General features: G+C 36.8%; 1 protein-coding gene across 2 annotated transcripts in view; it reads right to left on the bottom strand.

Moving 5' to 3' along the window:
* ODAD2 (outer dynein arm docking complex subunit 2) overlaps positions 1 to 18,903 on the bottom strand; it is a 79,220-nt gene extending 60,317 nt beyond the window's left edge. The window contains exons 1-10 of one of the 2 annotated variants that reach the window (XM_027717418.2): positions 18,822 to 18,903; positions 18,019 to 18,330; positions 16,722 to 16,879; positions 15,166 to 15,361; positions 14,489 to 14,595; positions 13,901 to 14,037; positions 12,760 to 12,873; positions 9,766 to 9,971; positions 8,215 to 8,346; positions 7,865 to 8,006 (exon numbers count right to left, since the gene is read on the bottom strand). In XM_027717418.2, coding sequence (XP_027573219.2) covers positions 7,865 to 8,006; positions 8,215 to 8,346; positions 9,766 to 9,971; positions 12,760 to 12,873; positions 13,901 to 14,037; positions 14,489 to 14,595; positions 15,166 to 15,361; positions 16,722 to 16,879; positions 18,019 to 18,242 — 1,416 coding nt within the window. In that variant the 5' untranslated portion in view covers positions 18,243 to 18,330; positions 18,822 to 18,903. Of the gene's footprint in view, positions 1 to 7,864; positions 8,007 to 8,214; positions 8,347 to 9,765; positions 9,972 to 12,759; positions 12,874 to 13,900; positions 14,038 to 14,488; positions 14,596 to 15,165; positions 15,362 to 16,721; positions 16,880 to 18,018; positions 18,331 to 18,475; positions 18,637 to 18,821 lie in introns of those variants that run through there. The other variant, XM_027717419.2, reaches the window with a different exon arrangement.
* Positions 18,904 to 20,199: the final 1,296 nt, after the last annotated feature.

Below are 20,199 nucleotides of genomic sequence, written 5' to 3'. Positions count from 1 at the left end.
ACTTTTACTTCACTGGACTAGGAATAATAGATTTCCTAGTAACTTCTCAAACCTCAAACTTGGAAGGAAGTGAAATGGTGACCCCAAAACCACAGAAAACCTGGCCAAGGTAATATATAATATCTCTAACAGTGCAAGTTTATCTTCTACTTTTTTGTGAAAGTTTCGGTTTAGGAGTGTATTTCCTCCCCAGTTGCATCTAGACAATTTTGTTAAGATGCTTCATTTGAGGAAAATAAAGCATATATGTTTTTAAAAAGAACATGCTAAAATTAGAAGGAAATAGAATTGAATGAGAAAAGGGTCTAGGATTAAATTTTAAAAAGAAAAAATCCTACACAAACAGCACTATTGTTACCAGTATTTTAACACTGAATTTAACATTGTAAACCCTGACTGGAGACTTTGAGATGAGACATATGCTGTCCATAACACAGATGTACTATTGACCTTGTGTGACAGTGTCAGACCTGCCTAAGCAATTTTGACTTTGCCTAGTAGTTGGCTCACAAAGAGGATAAAAGCCTTAATGTTATTACAGCTATTTTAATTTTATGTATCCAACTAATTTGGGAAACCAGTGGAAGTGAATCTGAGGAGAAAACTTAATGAGGTTGAACTAGGAAGGATCTGTGCCTCTACAGACTACTGGAGAGCTCACACACTGTTGAAACAGAAAAGACATTTTAAACTAGCAAAAAAAAGGTTTTGCAAGAAAAACAGAATGATAGCAATAGTTTATGAAGAACTAAGAGACAGGTGTCCTCTGGAGAAATAAAACAAAAACAGGGCTTAGTGAGAGCATAGGAAAAACAAATATAGATGAAGACATGGCTGAAGCACAGGTTTGCCTCTGAAATAACTGTGTGTATAGTGAGCTGTGATTAAATTGAGCCTAGTCAATGTGGAACACCTAAAAACAATGAAGAATATTGTTCTGTCTACTTAAAACTCTTTGTAGCTTTCAGACACAATTCTGTTCTAATTCTTTAGGAAAGATAATGATTTGATTATCTAGTTTGTGAATATAAAGCCTGAAGTCACATTCAGACAGCTCTGGCAATTTACTATTATTTTAAAGGTACTATAGTTACAGTGTCAAAATCATAGTTCATTAATTTAATTACCTGCTTTTACAATAGAATACAATCCTGCAGAAAGAGAATCAAACATCAGTTATTTTACATTCTTTTCCTCAGTCCTTAATGTTTGACATACCATCTCTTCTTTCTCATCTTTTATTGAACTCCACTTTTTGTTTGCTTTTTTTCCCTTTTATTTCTAAATTGTCTTTCATCTCATCAGCTATGAAACTCTTAGGAATGTGTGACCCTCTCAACATTAATTAAATCTCCACTACACAGAAATTCATCAGAGTTGGTGTTAATGGTCAAAATTCAATTGGCTGTTATGAATTTTATATGTCTCTTGTGATGAGGAATGGTTGTTTGTACAGTATTTTGAGGAGAGAGCTATTCGAGTGCTTCAGAGTTGCCAATAATAATTTGAGAGTTCACCATTTGCCAATATTTCCTACCTAGTAAATTTATCATAAAAGTATTTCTTTTTCCTGATCAGCACAATCTAGGTTGTTAGAAAATACATATCTTAACTATAATATGCAGTTTTCCTATATTTTTATTTCCTTTTTTTTCAGTAATCACATTCTTTACTGAATTTTAAAATAAAATCTTGGCTAATACTGGAAGATGAGAGCAAGAGACGTTCATGAACAGTAGAGAAGAGAGTGATATGAAGGCTGACAGGTTAGCCAAGGCTGACAGGTTAGCCTAACATGTGCTTAGAAACACTAGCAGGTGGCACATGATTCTGTCAGATACATTTGGTATTTTCTGAAAAATAACAGTCTACCACTTAGCCAAACTACAGGAAAATTTATTTTCATTTGAATAACCTTCAATTTACTCCACCAAATACTTTCATCATGGAAGGGGGAAGATTTACTGTTAGACATTCTACTAATAAGATCAGGTAAACTACCTGCAAAGTTGGTCAGTCCTGAAAAAAAATTATTACACAGTGTCAAAAGTATTTTACATACAAAAATATTTTACACACATTTATATGTGCTTATTTTGTATTTAACAGCTAAAATATAATCTCATGCAAGTCTGACTAATATGATATTATAAAGAAAAACAGCATGATGTGCAATATATGTTCTACACAGATTAGGTACTTTTACTCCTGCTATTAGATTCTGACATTTGCACCTATTACACATATAGGGCCAGATTTCAAGACTACAGACTTTGTACTTGCAGTTCTCTGTGCAGTTTGCTATTCAGGAACATCCATAAACACCAGAGATTTTTTTCTATGACTATGAAAAAAATTTTTAGCAGTATTACAATGTGCAAAATAAGCAAACAAATGCTTGGTACTTCAGCAGGTACATTGCAACACTAGCACTACTTTTTTCTTGTCTTACTAAATTTGAAATTACTTTTTTGAAACTTTAAGCTTTAAAGTTTCACTTTAAAGGATCAGTATTTGAAGACCCATTTTATTCCCTAAGCTGGGATGTTCATGTCTTTTTTTGAGGTTCTGCATTTTGGAATAAAATAGAATTACTTTTCTACTACTCCCAAAATACAATTTATTTCTTAACCCATTGCTCATGAAGCTGATTTAAATTCTTATAATGAGTGTTAGTGTAACTTTTCATTTGCACAAGAAAGTAATAATTTTTTTGAAAGGCTGGATGTTTTCTATCACAAAATTTTATGAGGAAGATATCTATTTTTCAGGTATCTAAAACCGTACACCTCAAGTACGACAAGTCTCATCTTGGACATAAACTGTGACTGACATTATATTAAGGCATAGTAGGGAAGTGTGCAAGCATTCAATTATTGACTGCCTCCTGCTTACCCTTGATGCAGAAAAAAGTCACACTGCAAACCTTGCATAGAGAGTGCAAAATAACTCCACACACACATCCAACTGCAATTTAAGATTTGGTCCTCAAATGTTCCAAAATATGCTCCCTGTTACTGTAATAGTTTAGATCCTCCTTGTCCACATTCCTGAACTTCAGGCATACATGGATTTCCTGTACCTTGGTTTGCCCCAAGTCCCTTAATCCCAACTTCCAGATGTTTCCATGTTTTTTCTTGGGAAATAAAACTACTCCATACAGTTTATCAAAAATATCTACAAGAATCTCTGATTTGAGATCCTCTTAGCTCCTGGCAGAGTCTCCCTGCATCATTTCACTTTCTATTTGACTTTCTGCACTTTTAATCTGCACCTTTCTTCTCCAAGAATGTAGGACCCACCACTCCTTCCTGCAAACCAATACACAGTTGCATGTTGCTAAATGATAAATTTGAGCTTTCTGAGAAGAGAAAATAAACTGTGCCTGTGGTGCAGAGGCCACACTACACCCTTCTGGCTCAGGTCTGCCTGTACTGTAAAGGGAAGCAGAAGTGATGGGCAGTAGGTCTTGTCCAGCCAACAATCACTGCAATGCAGTGAAAAGAAAGAGAGAGAAAAACGAGAGAAGAAAGAAAGAATGGAGAGAAAGAAAAGGAAAGAGGCAAAGGCCAGAAGGAATATTCCTGTACATTCCTGCCTCCCTGGTCTGTTTGACAGCTTTATGTAAGCCCACTACAGAGGGGCCTCCTGCCAGCTACAAAAATGTTGCTTGAACACAGTAGCCTTCCAAAGGTTCTGCCAAAATTCAGCTGTGGAGCAGCCCTGAATGCACCCAGTGTATCCTGCAGGTTTTGTACCTTTTCCTTGTCCAGTGAATGAGATTTCACTGACTCATGTGACAGATGTCCTTCCTTCCCAGCCATCCACTGCTATGCAGCACCAGGGCACATGGGCACCTGGAAGCTGGTGCTCAATGCCACAGTCAGGGCACATCCTCTGTGGCTCCTGTGAAGTGCCATAGCATTTCCCCAGCTCCTGGACCTGGTACAGGATGGGAAGAGACATCAGATTTGTCCACCTATGATTCTGAAGTAGAAAAGAAACACAATGCTGTTCTGGGAATTAGGTCTTTTGCACTGGAGTAATTGCAAATAGATATGAAATTAATGGATATTTTACATGAAGTGTGAGATTTGACTGGTTTCACCAGTGTATCCCTGAAGTATAGCCAAAAGCAGAATGACTTTCCACATAAGAAACTGAAGGATGAATTCTGTAACTGCCATGGTCCTGCAGAACTCTATCCAGAGCTAACCCTGGCATAGGTGTACACATAAATCACACCCTTACAAGGAACCAAGATCAAGCAGCACAAGGGCTTAAGGGATTACAGACTTATTCTAGAGGTTGGAGTTATTACTGGCACAGTCACCAGCCCCAATTCACCTCTCAACATCTCAGTTTTATCTCAAAAACTGGCAATAGCCAGTGCTCAACCGTGGGCAGCACAAAACCCAGCTCTCACCCTTTTTCTTTGTTCTTTTTTTTTAAGTGACCAGCCACAAAGAAGATCCTGCATTTCTACCTGATGTTCCCTGTTTCTAGTAAAACGATGACAGAAAAAGATGATCCCTTCATCCTATTCCTAAAATTTTTCTTTAAATATCCCCTAGAAATCAAATACTTCAGAAGCACAAATTTAATGTCAAAAATAATGTCAAATCTGAAGTAGGCACTTCTGGGTGAATCACACTGTTACAAACAGCAACAGAGCACTTCATTCCAGTTTCATCTACTCCGGCCCTAAGAGATACCTAACACAAGGTCATCACCAAGCTCGCTGATCTATCTTCGCTGCTCGCTGCTAAGTCGATGGGGAGACATGGAGAGAACACACATGTTCTGTCTTCTGTTTCACAGCCCTGGGAAGCTTGAAGGTAGGACAAGGAGCCAGACCACAGAAGCAGCTGCTTCCCAGCGGAACAATTCCAACATGGATACTCTTTCCCAGAAAGGAAGGGGAGTGGAGAAGGGCAAAAAGTCAGAAGGGAATTTCCCCTGCGCTGGAATTTTCTCTCCATGAAGAGGTATACAAGTACAGAGCCTACAGGCATAACTCACAGGATCTAGCAAGTTTGTTTTATACAAAAAGCAATTGCCTTTTTAACATTTAATGACAATCTAACATTGGTATAAAAACTAGGTATCTTTCAGGTTTTATGGAAGTTTTTTCTCTGTAAATTCATCTTTATAGAGTCTTGCTGAATTGTGATTCACATTTACTTTAGCAGACATTAAAAAAATGGTTGCATCTACAAATTTTTATATCTTCCTGGTATCTCAAACACCTATCATTTAAGGCATTTTATTCATTTTTTCAGATGTGCAAACAATGTACAAAACCTTTGAAGATGCACAAGCCCTCTGAAATTCATGCTTCTATATAAATAGGCTTGTAGATACTTAAATAACACAGTCATAAATATATTTTCTCTTATGTTGCATCTGTCATGAACACTTGCCTACATGAACAACAAGAATGCCAAAAAATGTCCTAAGTCTGGCCAGAAGTGCAGTATTTATACTTGAATTAAAACGAATTCCATGTGCAAGCTAAAGTAGCACTCCATCAATAAAACATTTCAACCACTGTCTGTGGTATGGCACTGAGGCATCTCTTTTCAGCTTTATCTGACCCCAGGGAGTTCTTGCTTTACGTAGCTAAGAATCAACACAGAATTATTTTAAGTATATCTTCAAATATTTTGTTTAATTTATACCTAATTTAAAGAACTATTTGGCAAATCGGGTGTGCATGAATACATGAACAAGTATTCATCTGAATTTTCAGAACAAAACTTTTTCATATTATGGAATTTTGTATTATAAACTTCTTAACAGGTACTCGCAATTTGATCAGAAATGCTCCCCTTTCTTTTTCTAGTTCCAAAACATTTTGTAATTTTCCTTGTTGACAGCTGGAACAAAAAAATACCAATTTCTGAAAGAGAGGTGCTTGAAAAATACATTTCCCTATTTGCCATTATCAGTCTTCATTCAGAATGGTTTCATGCAAATGTAGATATGAATTTCAATACTGGATAAAGTCCAATACTAAAATCTAAACATGACTATATGAAGAACCTAGAGAGGAAAAGAAGTTTGATAATTATGTAATCAGGAGACAAGAGCCTTGTCGGTAAAGAGGGTGGTACATAAATGGGCCAAAGAAAAGATTACTGTGAGTTCATCAACAGTAATTAATTTCAAATCTCCTCTCTAGGAGGACCTTAGGTGTTTACTAAAAAGCAGCATGGTTGTTTCTCTGAGCTCTCAGATAGGCAAAAAGAGATGCTTCATACATAGACCAAAGTAAGTTATTAGCAAACTGAAAGATTTGAAAACAGCATCTTGAACTGTAATTCCATGCAAAAAGGAAGATTCATGCAAAATCTATACATTATGTGTTCAGCATTAGGAATAGCTGAGCAAGTTACATGCTCAGTGTTATACCAGATTACATTTGCAAAGTGTTATTTTACCACAGCCAAAATGACAAAAATATAGAGGTTCAACCTAGAAAAGATAACTGTAGAGAGATTTGTATTATCCATGTTTGTCTGTGTCTCTTTGGCTACAACCACTAGCAAGGCTCCATGTACACGAACTGAGAACAACCAGTGTGACTACTCTGAATACAGTTTAAAAGACTGAGTTACTCTTCTACAATGGTCAAAGGACTGGAAGGAGCCAAAGCTTTGCTTATTCCTCACAAATGTTTAATTGTAGAATCATAAAATCATTAAGGTTGGAAAAGATCTCCAAGATCATCGAGTCCAACCTGTGACTGAACACCACCATGTCAACTAAACTATAGCACGAAGTGCCACATCCATTATTTCCTGAATACTTCTACAGATGGTGACTTCACCTCTTCCCTGGGCAGCCCATTGAATCAATTAACAACCCTTTTAGTGAAAGAATTCTCCCTGATGTCCAGCCTAAACCTCCCCTGGCACAGCTTGAGGCTATGTCCTGTCATCCTGTCTCCAGTTGCCTGGGAGAAGTGACCGACCCCCACCTGGCTACAACCTCCTTTCAGGCAGGTTGTAGAGAGTGATGAGGTCTCCCCTGAGCCTCCTTTTCTCCAGGCTAAACACCCCCAGCTCCCTCAGCTGCTCCTCATAGGACTTACACTTTTTTTGCTTTACCAAATGGCAGCACCATCATTTTATCAGTCGGATGTGTGCGCTCTGTACTCAAAAAAATAAACAAGCCAGCACTTTTATTAGTAACTTAACAGAACGTAAATTCCAGTACAAACTTGTAAAGGAATTTCTCCTGAGGGAAAAACATAATTAGAGTTTTCCAGAATAGTAGAGGGTTGCTGGGGTTTTGATGTGTTTCAGACATATTCAGAATTTTAACTGTGTATATTTATAGGTTCCAAAAGATTTTCACCAAGTCTGTGTAAAAACCTTTCTTTTTCGTTTGTTTTAGAGGATGCCTGTTTATCATACATTTTCTTGTCCACTAAAGCATCTATCCAGACACAAGACCATGTTAGAATTACTTCAGTCATGCATTAATCATAGCTGATGAAAGACTTTAGGCAACTATTCAGTTTTAATAAAAACTCTTGAAAGTTATTATCCACATAAAGAAATATCTTGGAACATTTCATACAAAAAGCAAAACAGAAACCCAATAATTAATAAAGAGATTATACCATCTTAAGTTTTAAATAACACTGAACAGATGGTTTAATCTAAAGGTCTATATAAGCCAAAAATAGCAGATGAAAAAAAAAAGTGCATGATAGGAAAGTCCACAGTTCCAGGATTTGAACATACTGCATAGCAAGGCTATTCTAAAATATATGGAAGGTAGAATGGATGAGGAGCTGTGCCCTCAACTGTATCTTTTTTATTTTTTATAAAATTTATCAACACTTCTTAATTACCTTTACATATTTTGAAAGTTTCTGAATTCCCCAGTATTCAGGTGACAAATCAGTGGTTCCTTCCTGACGACGTATAGGCTGTTCGTCCTCCTCAGCGTCTGAGGAACTGTCACTAACATCTTCTAAACTGCTTGATGTTTTTCTAAAAATAAATAAACAGAATCACCAATTTTAAACAGCTAGAAGCTAATAGGGACAAGCACATTTCAAACAGGTATTACAACAGTGCCTAATAGAAGAATTAGAAAAACACAACTGACATTACTGAACAGTAAATATGGTGATAATTACTGTAGACAGGGAAAATAATTTTTTTTTAAAATGAAGAAAGAAAAATAAGTAACCCATACCTTCCTGAGGCTCGATTAATTTTAAGAGATTTAGCATTGGCACTGAATTTCTTTTTCATTTTCGAAGATACAGTACTACTTCTCCCTTCTTCTTCAGTATCTTTTTTTGAAGCTTTGTCACTAGATTTGGGTTTATTTAAAAAAATTAAAAAAAAAATAAATAAAATAAATAAATAAATAAATTTAAAAAAAAACCAAACAAACAAAAACCACACAGAAAGCATTTTTTCCAGAACATTCTTCAGCAGATTGTGACTCACAGAACTCCTGATTGTCCATGCATTAACAGTTTTGGATGGATTCTTCTTCAATGAATGTGTCTGGTTGCTTTTTGTACTCACATAAACAAATGAATTTACTACCCTCTGGCAAAGAGTTTGAGTGCTTAGCTATGTGGTGTATGAAGAAGTCTCTCTCTATGTTCTGAACTGATCTCACTGGCTTATTTTCATTTGACGCCCTTTATTCTTGTCCTAGAACAGACAGTGACTAAATGTTCCCTGTTTATCATCTCCAGTCATGATTTTCTGTATCTTTCTTCTTCTCCTCTAGTCATTATTTTCCAGGCAAAAGAGTTCTAGTCTTCCTAGTTCTTCCACACACTGACATGTTCCATAGCTTTGATCGTGCTGAATACAATATATCTTGCTTTCCTTATATTCCAAAAGATTCCTAGGCCTAGCTGAGTACAATAACTGGTGCTTTTTTGTCCCTAACTTAAAATATTATGAAAGCAAAATGTCTTTTCAAGCCTGGACTGGTCAGCCTATCACAGTCACAACAATAAAAGAGAATACTACTCATGATTACAGCCCATTTCACTACATCTAGACTTTAACAGACTGGGGAAAAAGGTTAGCTCTTGCCCTGGGAAACCATTTTTTTTTAATTGATGACTGTAGGTCAAATCCTAAATCTCTTAAAATGTTTCTTGGAACGTCAAATTGGAAGACTTGAGAAGATACTATTTTTTGTAGGATGGCAATCAAAGGTTTTTCTTCAGATATTCTTCTTCCTCCAGTAACATGAAATCAGGAAACATTAAATCAAAATAGAATTCTGATTTCAGAAGAAAAATCCACAATATCCAACATATGTATACTCTATTTTGGGTGTTCAAGATCTCAGATAATCTCATTAGTGAATATTGTTGCTAAGCGGAGATAGAAAAGTGGCTCATATAGTATGAAATCATTAAAAATTGGTAGTAACAAGTAAGAGTCATTCTGATTTTCCATCATGAAAGTGTGGTTTAGATTAGATTTTTCTACTCTGTCTTGCTTTAAAAGGTATTTAACACTAAAAATATGATGATAAACCAGTACTGCATAGAACTGCAAGACATTTCCCTGCCTTGCTGCGGAAATGATGTAACATTAAAGTTGTTGCATGAGAGAAAAAACGTGAGAACTCTCTTCTTAGAAATTAACATGTAGTAAGTTTTGTTTCATTGCTCTTAAAACAATAATGCAGACTGCAACATGCAGTCCAACCATTAGCACAGTTTAGAGAAACCTATAGGAAAATTCAAATATAAAGATAACTACTTATCTTTGGGAAGCAGAAAGCCCAGTATTTTTCCACTGCATAGTTGGTTGTAACTTCTTGCCAGTGGATCTTCTCCCTGCTGCAGAACTTTTCACTTTCTTTTCTGTAGAATCATAAAGGTTCTGGGATTGGCCAGAAACCTCAGCATCAGCACCTTCCACATACTGAGAATTCTTCTCATATGCTGGTTCTTTAAAAAAACTATATTCCTAATAAAAGGAGACATGGTTTGTCAGTTATATTGCTAAACGAATAATGCATATGAAGTTATAAGCAGTTATAAGCACAATTCCAGGATTCTGTGCTTAAAAATTGTATGCATTATATGTAGAATTAGATTCTAAACACAAAGTTGTATTGTCTTTAAAAGAAAAAAAAATAATTTGGAAAGCAGCAGTTACCATGTGCAAATTAAAGTTTTTTAAATAAATGAAGCAGCTAAATTTGGAACTTTCTGAGCATACTTGAAAATTTGGTGTTGTTCAGTTTCTAATATGTCCAATTATTTGTGACACAAGCACTTTTATAGAACTAATTCCAAATGAGTTTTAAGATCCAGAATTGCAAAATCAAGTCACTGTGCTTCCAGTGGATCATTTACATAAAAACTATTTCCTTCTATAAAGGATTTACAAAAAATTCCCACAAAAAAAGTAATGAAGAAAATAGGCTATCATAAACTGCTCGACTTCAGTTCCAAGTAATTTAATTTGATATAGTTTAGAATTAATATGAACACATTCTTTTTCATTTTTTTCATGTTCCATCTCTCAGGACAAAACATTGTTGAACAAGTCACATACAAGAATTGAGCTGAGTGGCACCTACCAATCCTTCAGCTGTCTGTGTCTAGTACCATGGCTGATCAAAAACATACAGAACAGAAAAGACTCTTGTCAACTCCTATTCTCCATTGGAACATATTCAATTTTTACAGGAGAGACAGCATACAATCGTTACTTATTATTATTATTATTGCAGCTGTCACTACCAGATAGGTGAAGACATTCCTTTATGTATCTGATTCAGGGCAGTTTTAAAGAGGCTGTCACAGTGTGATCTGCTTTTGACCAGTCCCTGATGTGAATCGGCTGTTCCAGGCTTGCTGATCCAACTGTCCCATTCCACACTAACTTTTGCTAATTCTCTCATTCTGAAAATGTACTCCAGACAAGGCAATTTAGCACATGATAAACTAGATAAATCACAGGGAACTGGTGCTGTAGCTTCACCAGCTAAGCATACATTAAAAAGTATGTTTCCTACAGCACTATATACCAACACAAAAATTCTGAATGTTAGCTTAAACAAGGCCAGGCAGATATTATAAAAGTTAATTGGTTTTGCAATATATGTGTATGTTACAGGCTTTTTGAAGCTCTCCTCTCCTCAGAAAATAAGTCAAAACTATTTCCAGTCATATTTTACTTCATATAGGCAAACTTGGAAATATGGCTTTTCTCTGCTTTTGAGAGTTCTAATACAGAGATTTTTCCCTCAGGTACAAATGCTCTGCAGCTTTACAGTATTAACTTGTTTACATTCTAGTTTTAGAAAGGAGAAAGTACTAAACCAGCTTTTCATCATGGCAGGATGATATGATATTCCTAAACCATTAAAAGGAATAATGTATACTCTTCTACATAAACATATTTACATAGCCAGGCACTATTCAGTGTGTGATTTATGTGATAATGGAAGGAAAACAGTATAAATTCTATTTATTTACTCTTATTTAATAAGTGTACACATTTCTTGAATAGTTACATTATTTTTATAAGGGCAGAAAACCAGTAAAGAAAGATATATTACCTCTATTATCAACAGTATCATTATTCTACATTAACATTTAGGATTAGAAATGTAAAAATTATTAGAATATTCCCATGAACATCAAATTAAGCCAAATCACTGCAAACACATTAAACCAGTAATTATGTCTAAAACCATTCATATGTTATTCCATTTATAAGTGTAAACCAGTATGTAGATATAACATTAAAAAACTTGCCTATAAGATAAATGAAATTTTTTTTAACTTATTGCTCTTTCAAACAGAACAACTCACAGATTTAATTCCATTGCTGTAAGCTATTATATTTATGCATACAAGTTGAAATGTTCTGTTCTTTCAGAACTGCCAAATACCTGCATCTCAGAAAAATAAATATCAGCCCTACATCACAAAAAATCATAACTAAAGGATAAGAAGATGTCTTAATCCCTTCTTTGAATAAATAAAGTTGCATATAAATAATCACGATAAAATTTTTGGCAGGTTTTGGCCTGTAATTGATTTTACCACCAAGTTATTAATCTGTTATAACCACACTAGAAATCTAAAAAAAAAAGAGTTTTTGTCAGGAATGATAAAACAACTAAAACTGTAGTGGCACTGTGTGGTTCTAGCTAATATAGAACTCTAAATTAAAGTCAAAACGCATTTCATAGTGGCTGAAGCAAGACATAGTGTGTAAGCTGGATGTTTCACTCCCAACTCTGGTATTTAAATCAGACAGGTCTCATAAAAAAAAAAGTCGAGCTATTATTTATCTTTAGGTTACAAAGTATGAAGATAAAAGTTTAAGTGGTTTTGATAACAGAAAAATATTGCCATGAAAAGTTGACCTTTCCCATAAGGATATCATACTTTTCTGCTTTAGTATTTCCAGTGCTCCATAGAGAACAATACCAGAAGACCAGCAAAACATTTCAAGCAAAATTAGAGGCTGGCCTCACATGTAATTCAAACCCCACCGTAAGGTACAACAGAACAATACATGAATGGTGTATTATTTGCTATTTACAAAAGAAACATATTTCACAGAACCTGAAACAAATCCAAAGAAAAATAATACATGCATTTCAGCCATTAAAATTCTTCATTTAATCATCTTTGATAAAGAACATAAACGTTCAGCCAGGTTTATAATTTAATTCTTAACAATGTACACTTGTACAAAGTAGAAGATACACCCAGTATCAGTAAATACATACCTGTTTAGCCATATTTTCTACAAATCTAGGTGATCTCTCTCTTAAAAATGTGACTATATCTTTATATACATCACTTTTTCTTTCATAGTCAAGCTCTTTACCCTTTAGCAGACCCTTAAAAAAAGAATACATTTTAAATTATTAATAGCTTTGCCCTACACAGGTAATTTAATCTGCATCACAAAATAGTGCTAAAGCACAAAGGTCATACTGTAATGAATTAGGTACAGAAGTCTCATGCTTAGTAGAGTCCATCAAATTTCACCAATGCTTTGTAAAGTTGCATGGATCATCTCCATGGATCCCTACATATGACGAAGATCTCACATGGAATTTTGCAGGCAATTATCAGTAAACTGTACCCTGTGTAGTTCCACTGAAAAGAATTTATGGCTTACGGCAAACAACCAACTAAATACGAGCTCCCAGTGCAGCATGGCAGACATCTAAACGGATCAGAAAATTATGTGACCTGATTGACTGTGCTTTATAAGCTTCAGTTATTAAAAATGTGCCAAGTCAAAATTTCCCTGGATTTTTTAACTCTTAGGAAATCAATTTGTGGAGTTATGCCTGACGGACATCAATCTGTCTTCAAAATGAATGTAAGAGCTCTGGTCACTGCTTAACACACATAAGGGGCTAATATGCCTAAATAAAACCCATCTGAAAGGAAAAAGGTAACCAAAATGAAAAGAAGAAGAGATAAATAATTTCTTAAAAGCTTCCACTGACAGGAGAAAGAACTGCTTTATCATTTATAAAAAGACAAAAGCAAGCTCTAGTAGCCACACACAACAATATCACACTTCAGATCAAGAGCAGTGAGGCACTAAAGAGGCATTGAGTCCCCCAGTACCTTTAAACAGGAACACTGTGAAGAACTGCTTGAGTACATTTAAAGACCAAGCAAACACTGTTAGGAAAGAGCGCAGAATACACTCCTGGAATAAAACTTTTTGAAAAAGCACTCAAAACACATGGAAAAACTAGCACACATTTATTACTGTGGCTTCTCTTTCTGTACCAAAACATGAGCTCTGCAGGTCTTAGAGCCCCAATACCACTACCCCAAACCTGAGATTTGATTTTAGCACAAAAAAATAATCATTACTGCATGGTATCCTTTATTATTACTTACCCCATTTAAAAACACTCCTGCTGTGTTGCAAGTGATATACAAAGGATCAGTGTCATGTGGTTTGATGACTAAATAACAAATGTCTCCATGCACTTGTCTCCAGGGAGGAGCTCGGCATCCATTAGCAAACACGTAATCTGTAACCAATTAGCATTAGTGTTTTTATCCAGTTTAAAAGTAATTTTTAATAGTTATGCTTGATGATTAATGTAACACGTATACAAATAAAATCCCCAAACAATTTGTTACTCTTAAGAATTCATACTGTTAGGTATTAATCATGCAAAACTCTGTCACCCTTGGTCCAATCCAAGCAAGAACCACAACTGTGTTTAGCACTTTTCGGGATCAGGGAGTCAGTTCACTTCCTCTACTTCCACTGAAGATATTCACATAATTGGGCCTTTATTTCTGTATGTAAAGGCTGAAGAACACCATTGCACGTCTGAAAATACTTTTTATTTTACTTCATAACTTTATGGTAGAAATACACACTTTAAATGTGTTACCGAAATTAATCCAAAAAATTTCACACAGAAATCAAGTACTTTAATAACGGTCTATGTAAACATGAGATATGATCTAGACCTGATGTATATTCCAGTGATTCCAGTACTGTATCTTCTCCTTTCCCAGAGAAATTCTTGAGAAGATTCACTTCACTGTTTACAGCAGCTGGATTTAGTCTAACATCTCTGCAATTAATAGAAAATAGTTTAAAATGTATTCATCAAAAGGATGTGCTCAGAGAAATGAAGAGAATATTGCACGATTTTTTTATTTTACATTGAGTCTTACTAGTAGCAACAAAAATACAAAAAATGGGTCATCTTTCAAGGTGTTTCTTAATTTTTTCTATTGTTCAGTGAAATTTTCATTCCATACCTAATACAAAGTCCTTGTAACTATGAAACAGACTCAATGTAATACTTAATACAGTTCCATGAAGAAATAAACAGTTCCTTGAAAATATTTGACTGTAACTTTGTTGTTTGTACAAATGACTTCAATTTGCTAACAAAATGCAAAACATATGCAATAAAAAACCCACACTTGTGGGCACACACTTGCATACCCACACCTACAGAAAAATCTTCATAAAAAATTGGCTTTTTCAATAACTTAGTGAACAGTGAAAGTTATTTCCATAAATTTCTTTATATCACACCAAAAACACATGCTGCGGGTTGAAACCAATCTGATTTAATAATAAAACAAAAAATGCACTGGCTGAGATGCCTAGCTTCCATTTGAAATGCACTTACTGTGAAATCTGTTTCAAAGAACTATTAAGCAGTTGCAAATCCAGCTGATGAAGAAGAAGAATGATTTTCATTTTCATCTCTGTTTCAGGGTCATAACCTCTTTTCACTTTGTCAAATAAATGCAAGATGGACGTATCTTCTCCTTCAACAGTCGCATATTCAGGGCCAAGAATTTTCACTATAGGATCTCTGTTAGCTGTAAACATGAAACAGAATCATGTAATGTGCAACTATGTTTAAAATGATTGGATGAGACAAACACCTTTTGTTTCAATTGCTGCATGATTTTGATGGTATTAATTTACAGTAAGAACTTTATAATGTTCATAGTTATTCATCAAACATTACTGTCTGATTTATTCTTTCATATCCCTCTACTGCAATTTTAAATGTACTTTTCAGAACATGATAACACTAAGAACAAAAAGAAATTTTTCTTAACAAACCAACTGCTTTTTACAGCAAATATTAAGATTCATTCAACCAAGGGGTGAATATTAAATATTTCCCTTTATCAACAGCCCCCTTTCCCAAAAATATGCCTGGCTGATTCCCAAAACAGGAAATCAATGGGCTTAACTCACTGAAAATTGATCATTTTGGAAATATGATTTAGTGTAAAGAACATCTTTAAGCTTTTCTAGCAGCATTCCCAATGGCCCCATTACTTCCTCAGCTATGCCAGCTGTTCTTTTTGGTAAGCAGTGACATAACTACATGTCAATGTATTTTACAAATCCATTTTGCTCTGTTGCTGCAAATGAAGTCCCATGCATCTCTGAATGGTTCTGCATGATACACTGGTCATATTATTCTTCCCTAGTATTCATGGTTAACCACTGTCAGTGGCAGGGCCCTGGATCAGATGGATCTGAAGCTTGATCCAGTATATGCATTTATATTTTAGTACTGCAGATGCAATTTCTACTAATATCACAATAGAATATCACTGATCTCTTCTACCTCCAGGTAGGAGGAGGATATCCAGTTTAGCATATCAAGAGTCTTCTTGTCAGTTTGAAAATCTTGGTCTTGAAGATGACACAGTAGAAGTGCTCATACCTATATTTTAAACCCATTGTGAGAAGGAGGAATCTGGAAATGCTCATTGTGAACCTTGTACAGGTAAGAATGTCTTAAACATACAATTTTTTCTTTGGCCATTTTTTAAGGATGTAACATTTTAAAGGAATATTAAACTACATATGTAGGAAAAACTGTTATTTAGCCTCAAAGAAGACTTTTTTTTTTTCAGAAATTTAAGCCTACTGTCATCGCTGGAAAATTGCTCAGTATACACAAATTTGTATGAGATTCAACAACATTATTTTAACTTTAGTCCAGATTTCTCTGTTATTAATTTCTGTGTAAATAAAACAAGAAACAGAAACTTCATTAAGGTCTGGATCAGCACCTTTAGCCACCTTCATGAATTAGTACCTTCTCACATACTTAAAATGAAGGCATATATTTCTTTCTGCACATTTCATAAATTGCTGAAAACATTTTAAGAATGAGGAAAGACTTAAAAAAAAAGAAAAGAAAAGAAAAGAAACCTTCGAGGCATGCTTGTGCTTCCTTTAACTTTTTTTCCATAGCAATTTGTGTCACACGGGACAGCTGGTCAAAACTGCGAACTCTGAGAGTTGATGCCGAGAGAAGCAGCAGTGGTTGGCCATCTCTGCTTGTGGCTTCAGACTGAACAGCTGCTTCACTAGAAAAATTAAATTATATCTTTTTAAAATAATAACTTTAATTGAGAAGAATCTTATACGTTATTCAAGCTTTACATGATAAAGCATACACAATTTCTTTAAGCAATATTTTAAAAAACTTCCAAGGTAAACCAATTCATTCACTGCAAATCAGCAGGCAGATAGGCCCAAAGGAAGCTGTGACCCCATGGGAAGCCTGTACTAGAACAGGCTCCTGGCAGGACCCGTGGACCCACAGAGGGAGAAGCCTATGCTGGAGCAGGTTTGCTGGCACGATGTGTGACCCTGTGGGAGACCCATGCTGGAGCAGAGGGTGCCTGAAGGACTGCACCCCATGGAAGGGATCCTTGCTGGAGCAGGTCATGAAGACCTGCAGCCCGTGGGAAGGACTCACATTGCAGAAGTTTGGGAAGGACTGTTTTGTGGGAGGGACCCCAGACTGGAGCAGGGGAAGAGTGTGAGAAGGAAGGAGCATCAGGGAAAAATGTGTAATGAACTGACCGCAATCCTTATCCCCCATCCCCCTGTGCCACTCAGGAATGAGGAGATAGAGAAAATCAGAAGTGAAGTTGAGCTTGAGAAGACGTAGGTATGGGAGGAAGAGGGAAGGTTTTAAGATTCAGTTTTATTTCTCATTATCCTACTCTGACTTTTAATTGGTAGTAAATTTAATTTCTGCAAGTCAAGTCTGGTTTGCCAAAGACAGTGACTGGTGAGTGATCTCTCCCCGTCCTTATCTCAACCCATGACCCTTTGGTTGTTTCTTTCTCCCCTGTCTAGTGTAAAAGAGGGAGTGATAGAGCAGCTTGCTGGGCACCTGGCAACCAACCAAGGGCAACTCACCACATGGGAGTCACTCCTAACACAAAGAGAAATCACAGTTGAACATATGTTGTGAAAAGTCTTAGGAATAGACAGTCCAAGTTTTAAGAATTGCTAACTTACCAGGTCTGCATCACAAATGAGACAGAATGGTCTCAAACTCAAAAAGAAACACTTAAAATTTCAGCTCAAAATTTTCAATATATATCAGTAAAAATCCCACCCATGGCCTCTAAGGCTTGCTTTATGCTAAGTGAGCACATTTTTGCTTCATAGTTCACCTTCTGCATTTGAAAACACACTGCAATTCACTTACTTGACCACATAACCCTTTCCAAATACTGAAGAGTCCAACTGCGTTTTCCACTCAAGGGGCTCTCTGAAGACAAACGCTGCTTCCTCGGGATGTTTAGTGCTGAATTCCTCTGCAAACTTAATAATCTGATTTAAAAGAGATTCGTTCAAAGGGGTGATTTCGAGCGTGCCGGTTCCAGAGCCAGCAGCAGTCCACTGAGCCGCCCTCTCCAGTGCCGCTCCCATGGTCTCGGACACTTATCACAGGAGTCCACCTTGGCAAAGAGACACCACCAGAGAACGGCAAAACTGAGCTCTCAAATGGTAAATGCCGCTGTAATTGGAAACAAACATATCCAGTAATTATTAGATTCATTTAACTCGTTAAAATCCCCGAAGTGGGGAAGGGGGACTTGAAGAAGCCAACTCGCAAATCTTAAAGAAATAGGGAAGTCAGGTGCAAGCACAGTTTATTTCACCTTAATTAATTCGGGGTGCTATGGAAATGCTGGGAGCAGAGAGCAGAAGGCCCTTGTTGAGGCTGTAACAAAAGGTTTCCCCCCCGTTAAAACCCCCTGTGCAGGCGGACACACCTAAGCCCACCATGACCCCCCAGCACTGCCTCTGAACGGCGGAAAGGAGGGGGTGGGACCTCCCTCCCGACCAGCCTGGAGAGCCCGAGGGCCGCCGCAGTGCCTGGGCCTGGGGCCGCCTCGGCCCTGCGGGGAGCCCGGGGCAAGGGCTGGGGAGGGAGAGGGAGGGAGCAGGGAGCCCGGAGCCGGGAGCCCGGGGGTCGCACGGAGCCCGCCCGAGGTCGCCCCTCACCTCGGGCCGGGCGGACATGGCCGCGCCCCGCCATGGCCGGCGGCGTTGCCGTGGGGACGGGCCGGCGTCACCGGGACAGCGGCAAGAGCCGCGGCCCCGGCGGACGGTCCCCCTCGGACGGGAAGAGGAGCAGTATTTAAAATAATAAAGCAGGCTTATGTGGTTTTCTGGAGCGGAATTAAATAATGTAGTAACTAGAGTTACTTCGCACCAGAAGTTAAAGGGAGACCACCGACTGGTTTTTAGCTTGAATTTTAGCCTGGACAGCTCAAACCTTTCTGTCGCTGTCAGCTGTTATGAGAAAACAGCTTTAATTAATAATGGTTGAGATCGACCACTTTTAGTTCTTGAGGCAGTGTGACAGATTATGCCTGAAATCCTTTTTGTTAAAGGAAATGTAATGTGAAATTATTGTTTCTTGAAAGAAGTAAAGGAAATAGGTATGGGCAGAAGCAACGAATAAAGTCCTTTCACAGACTGAGTACTACACAACACTATACACATGCGAATAGAAAGCTCCAAACACAGAATGGAAATTAATACTATTCCCCTAATCCTATTGTAGATCCATATATTGTTGAATGAACCATCGCTCTGGATAAATTTTTAGGTTATAAAGTTTTTACTGTGCTCATCTCATCACTTACTGTCTCATCTTTTGTGCTACTGAGCAGATAAGAACAATATTCTGGGACTTCCCTTTCCACTCCAGTTCTGTTATTTGGGCCCATCAAAATGCCTACGAAATGATAAAAATTGGACTTAAGATTTGAACTAGGAAGGAATGATTACCCACTGTACAGTGACTGAAGTTAGGAAGCTATGGTCAGCTTTCCAGTATATATGTCCTTCTGAAGGCAGTATGTGTGTCCTTCGAGGACAGTCGAGCAGAAATACCCAGCTTCCAACACCACAGAGTTAACACAGCCAAGATTTGTTTTACCAGCTCAGAACTCAGACAGGTAAGAAACCTCTAATAATGAGGAAGGTCATGGAGTGTATGTGGAGTGTATCTCGAAGAATAACAGTGTGGGATTAATACACTTCTTTCACAGAGATGATTGTCCATATACATTTTACTTACTGAAACTTTCAAGCAGTTACTATGGATAAGTACACGCAGTCTGCACAGTAATGACTTAAGAATAGCATTAGCTGTTCTTGTTTCACTGCATAACTTAGAGAAGATTGAAAATGAATCATTTGATTAGGTGAAACTGAGAGAGCATTTTTAGTAAAAAGCCTGGGTAGAGACTTAATGCAATTTCTTTTCTGTATGGAATACTATGTATGAATACATTTCCAGAGTGGATTAAATCTCTTCTTTTTACTGAAGCAATGACTATAAAAAAGTTGATTTTGATGGGCAGAAGGTTCA

The sequence above is a fragment of the Pipra filicauda genome, unplaced genomic scaffold (assembly GCF_003945595.2).
Source record: "Pipra filicauda isolate LSUMZ 115617 unplaced genomic scaffold, ASM394559v2 scaffold1_size10287979_pilon, whole genome shotgun sequence".
Classification (NCBI taxonomy): domain Eukaryota; kingdom Metazoa; phylum Chordata; class Aves; order Passeriformes; family Pipridae; genus Pipra; species Pipra filicauda.
The sequence above is the reverse complement of the archived record's forward strand: the minus strand, read 5'-3'. Positions and strand labels throughout refer to the sequence as shown.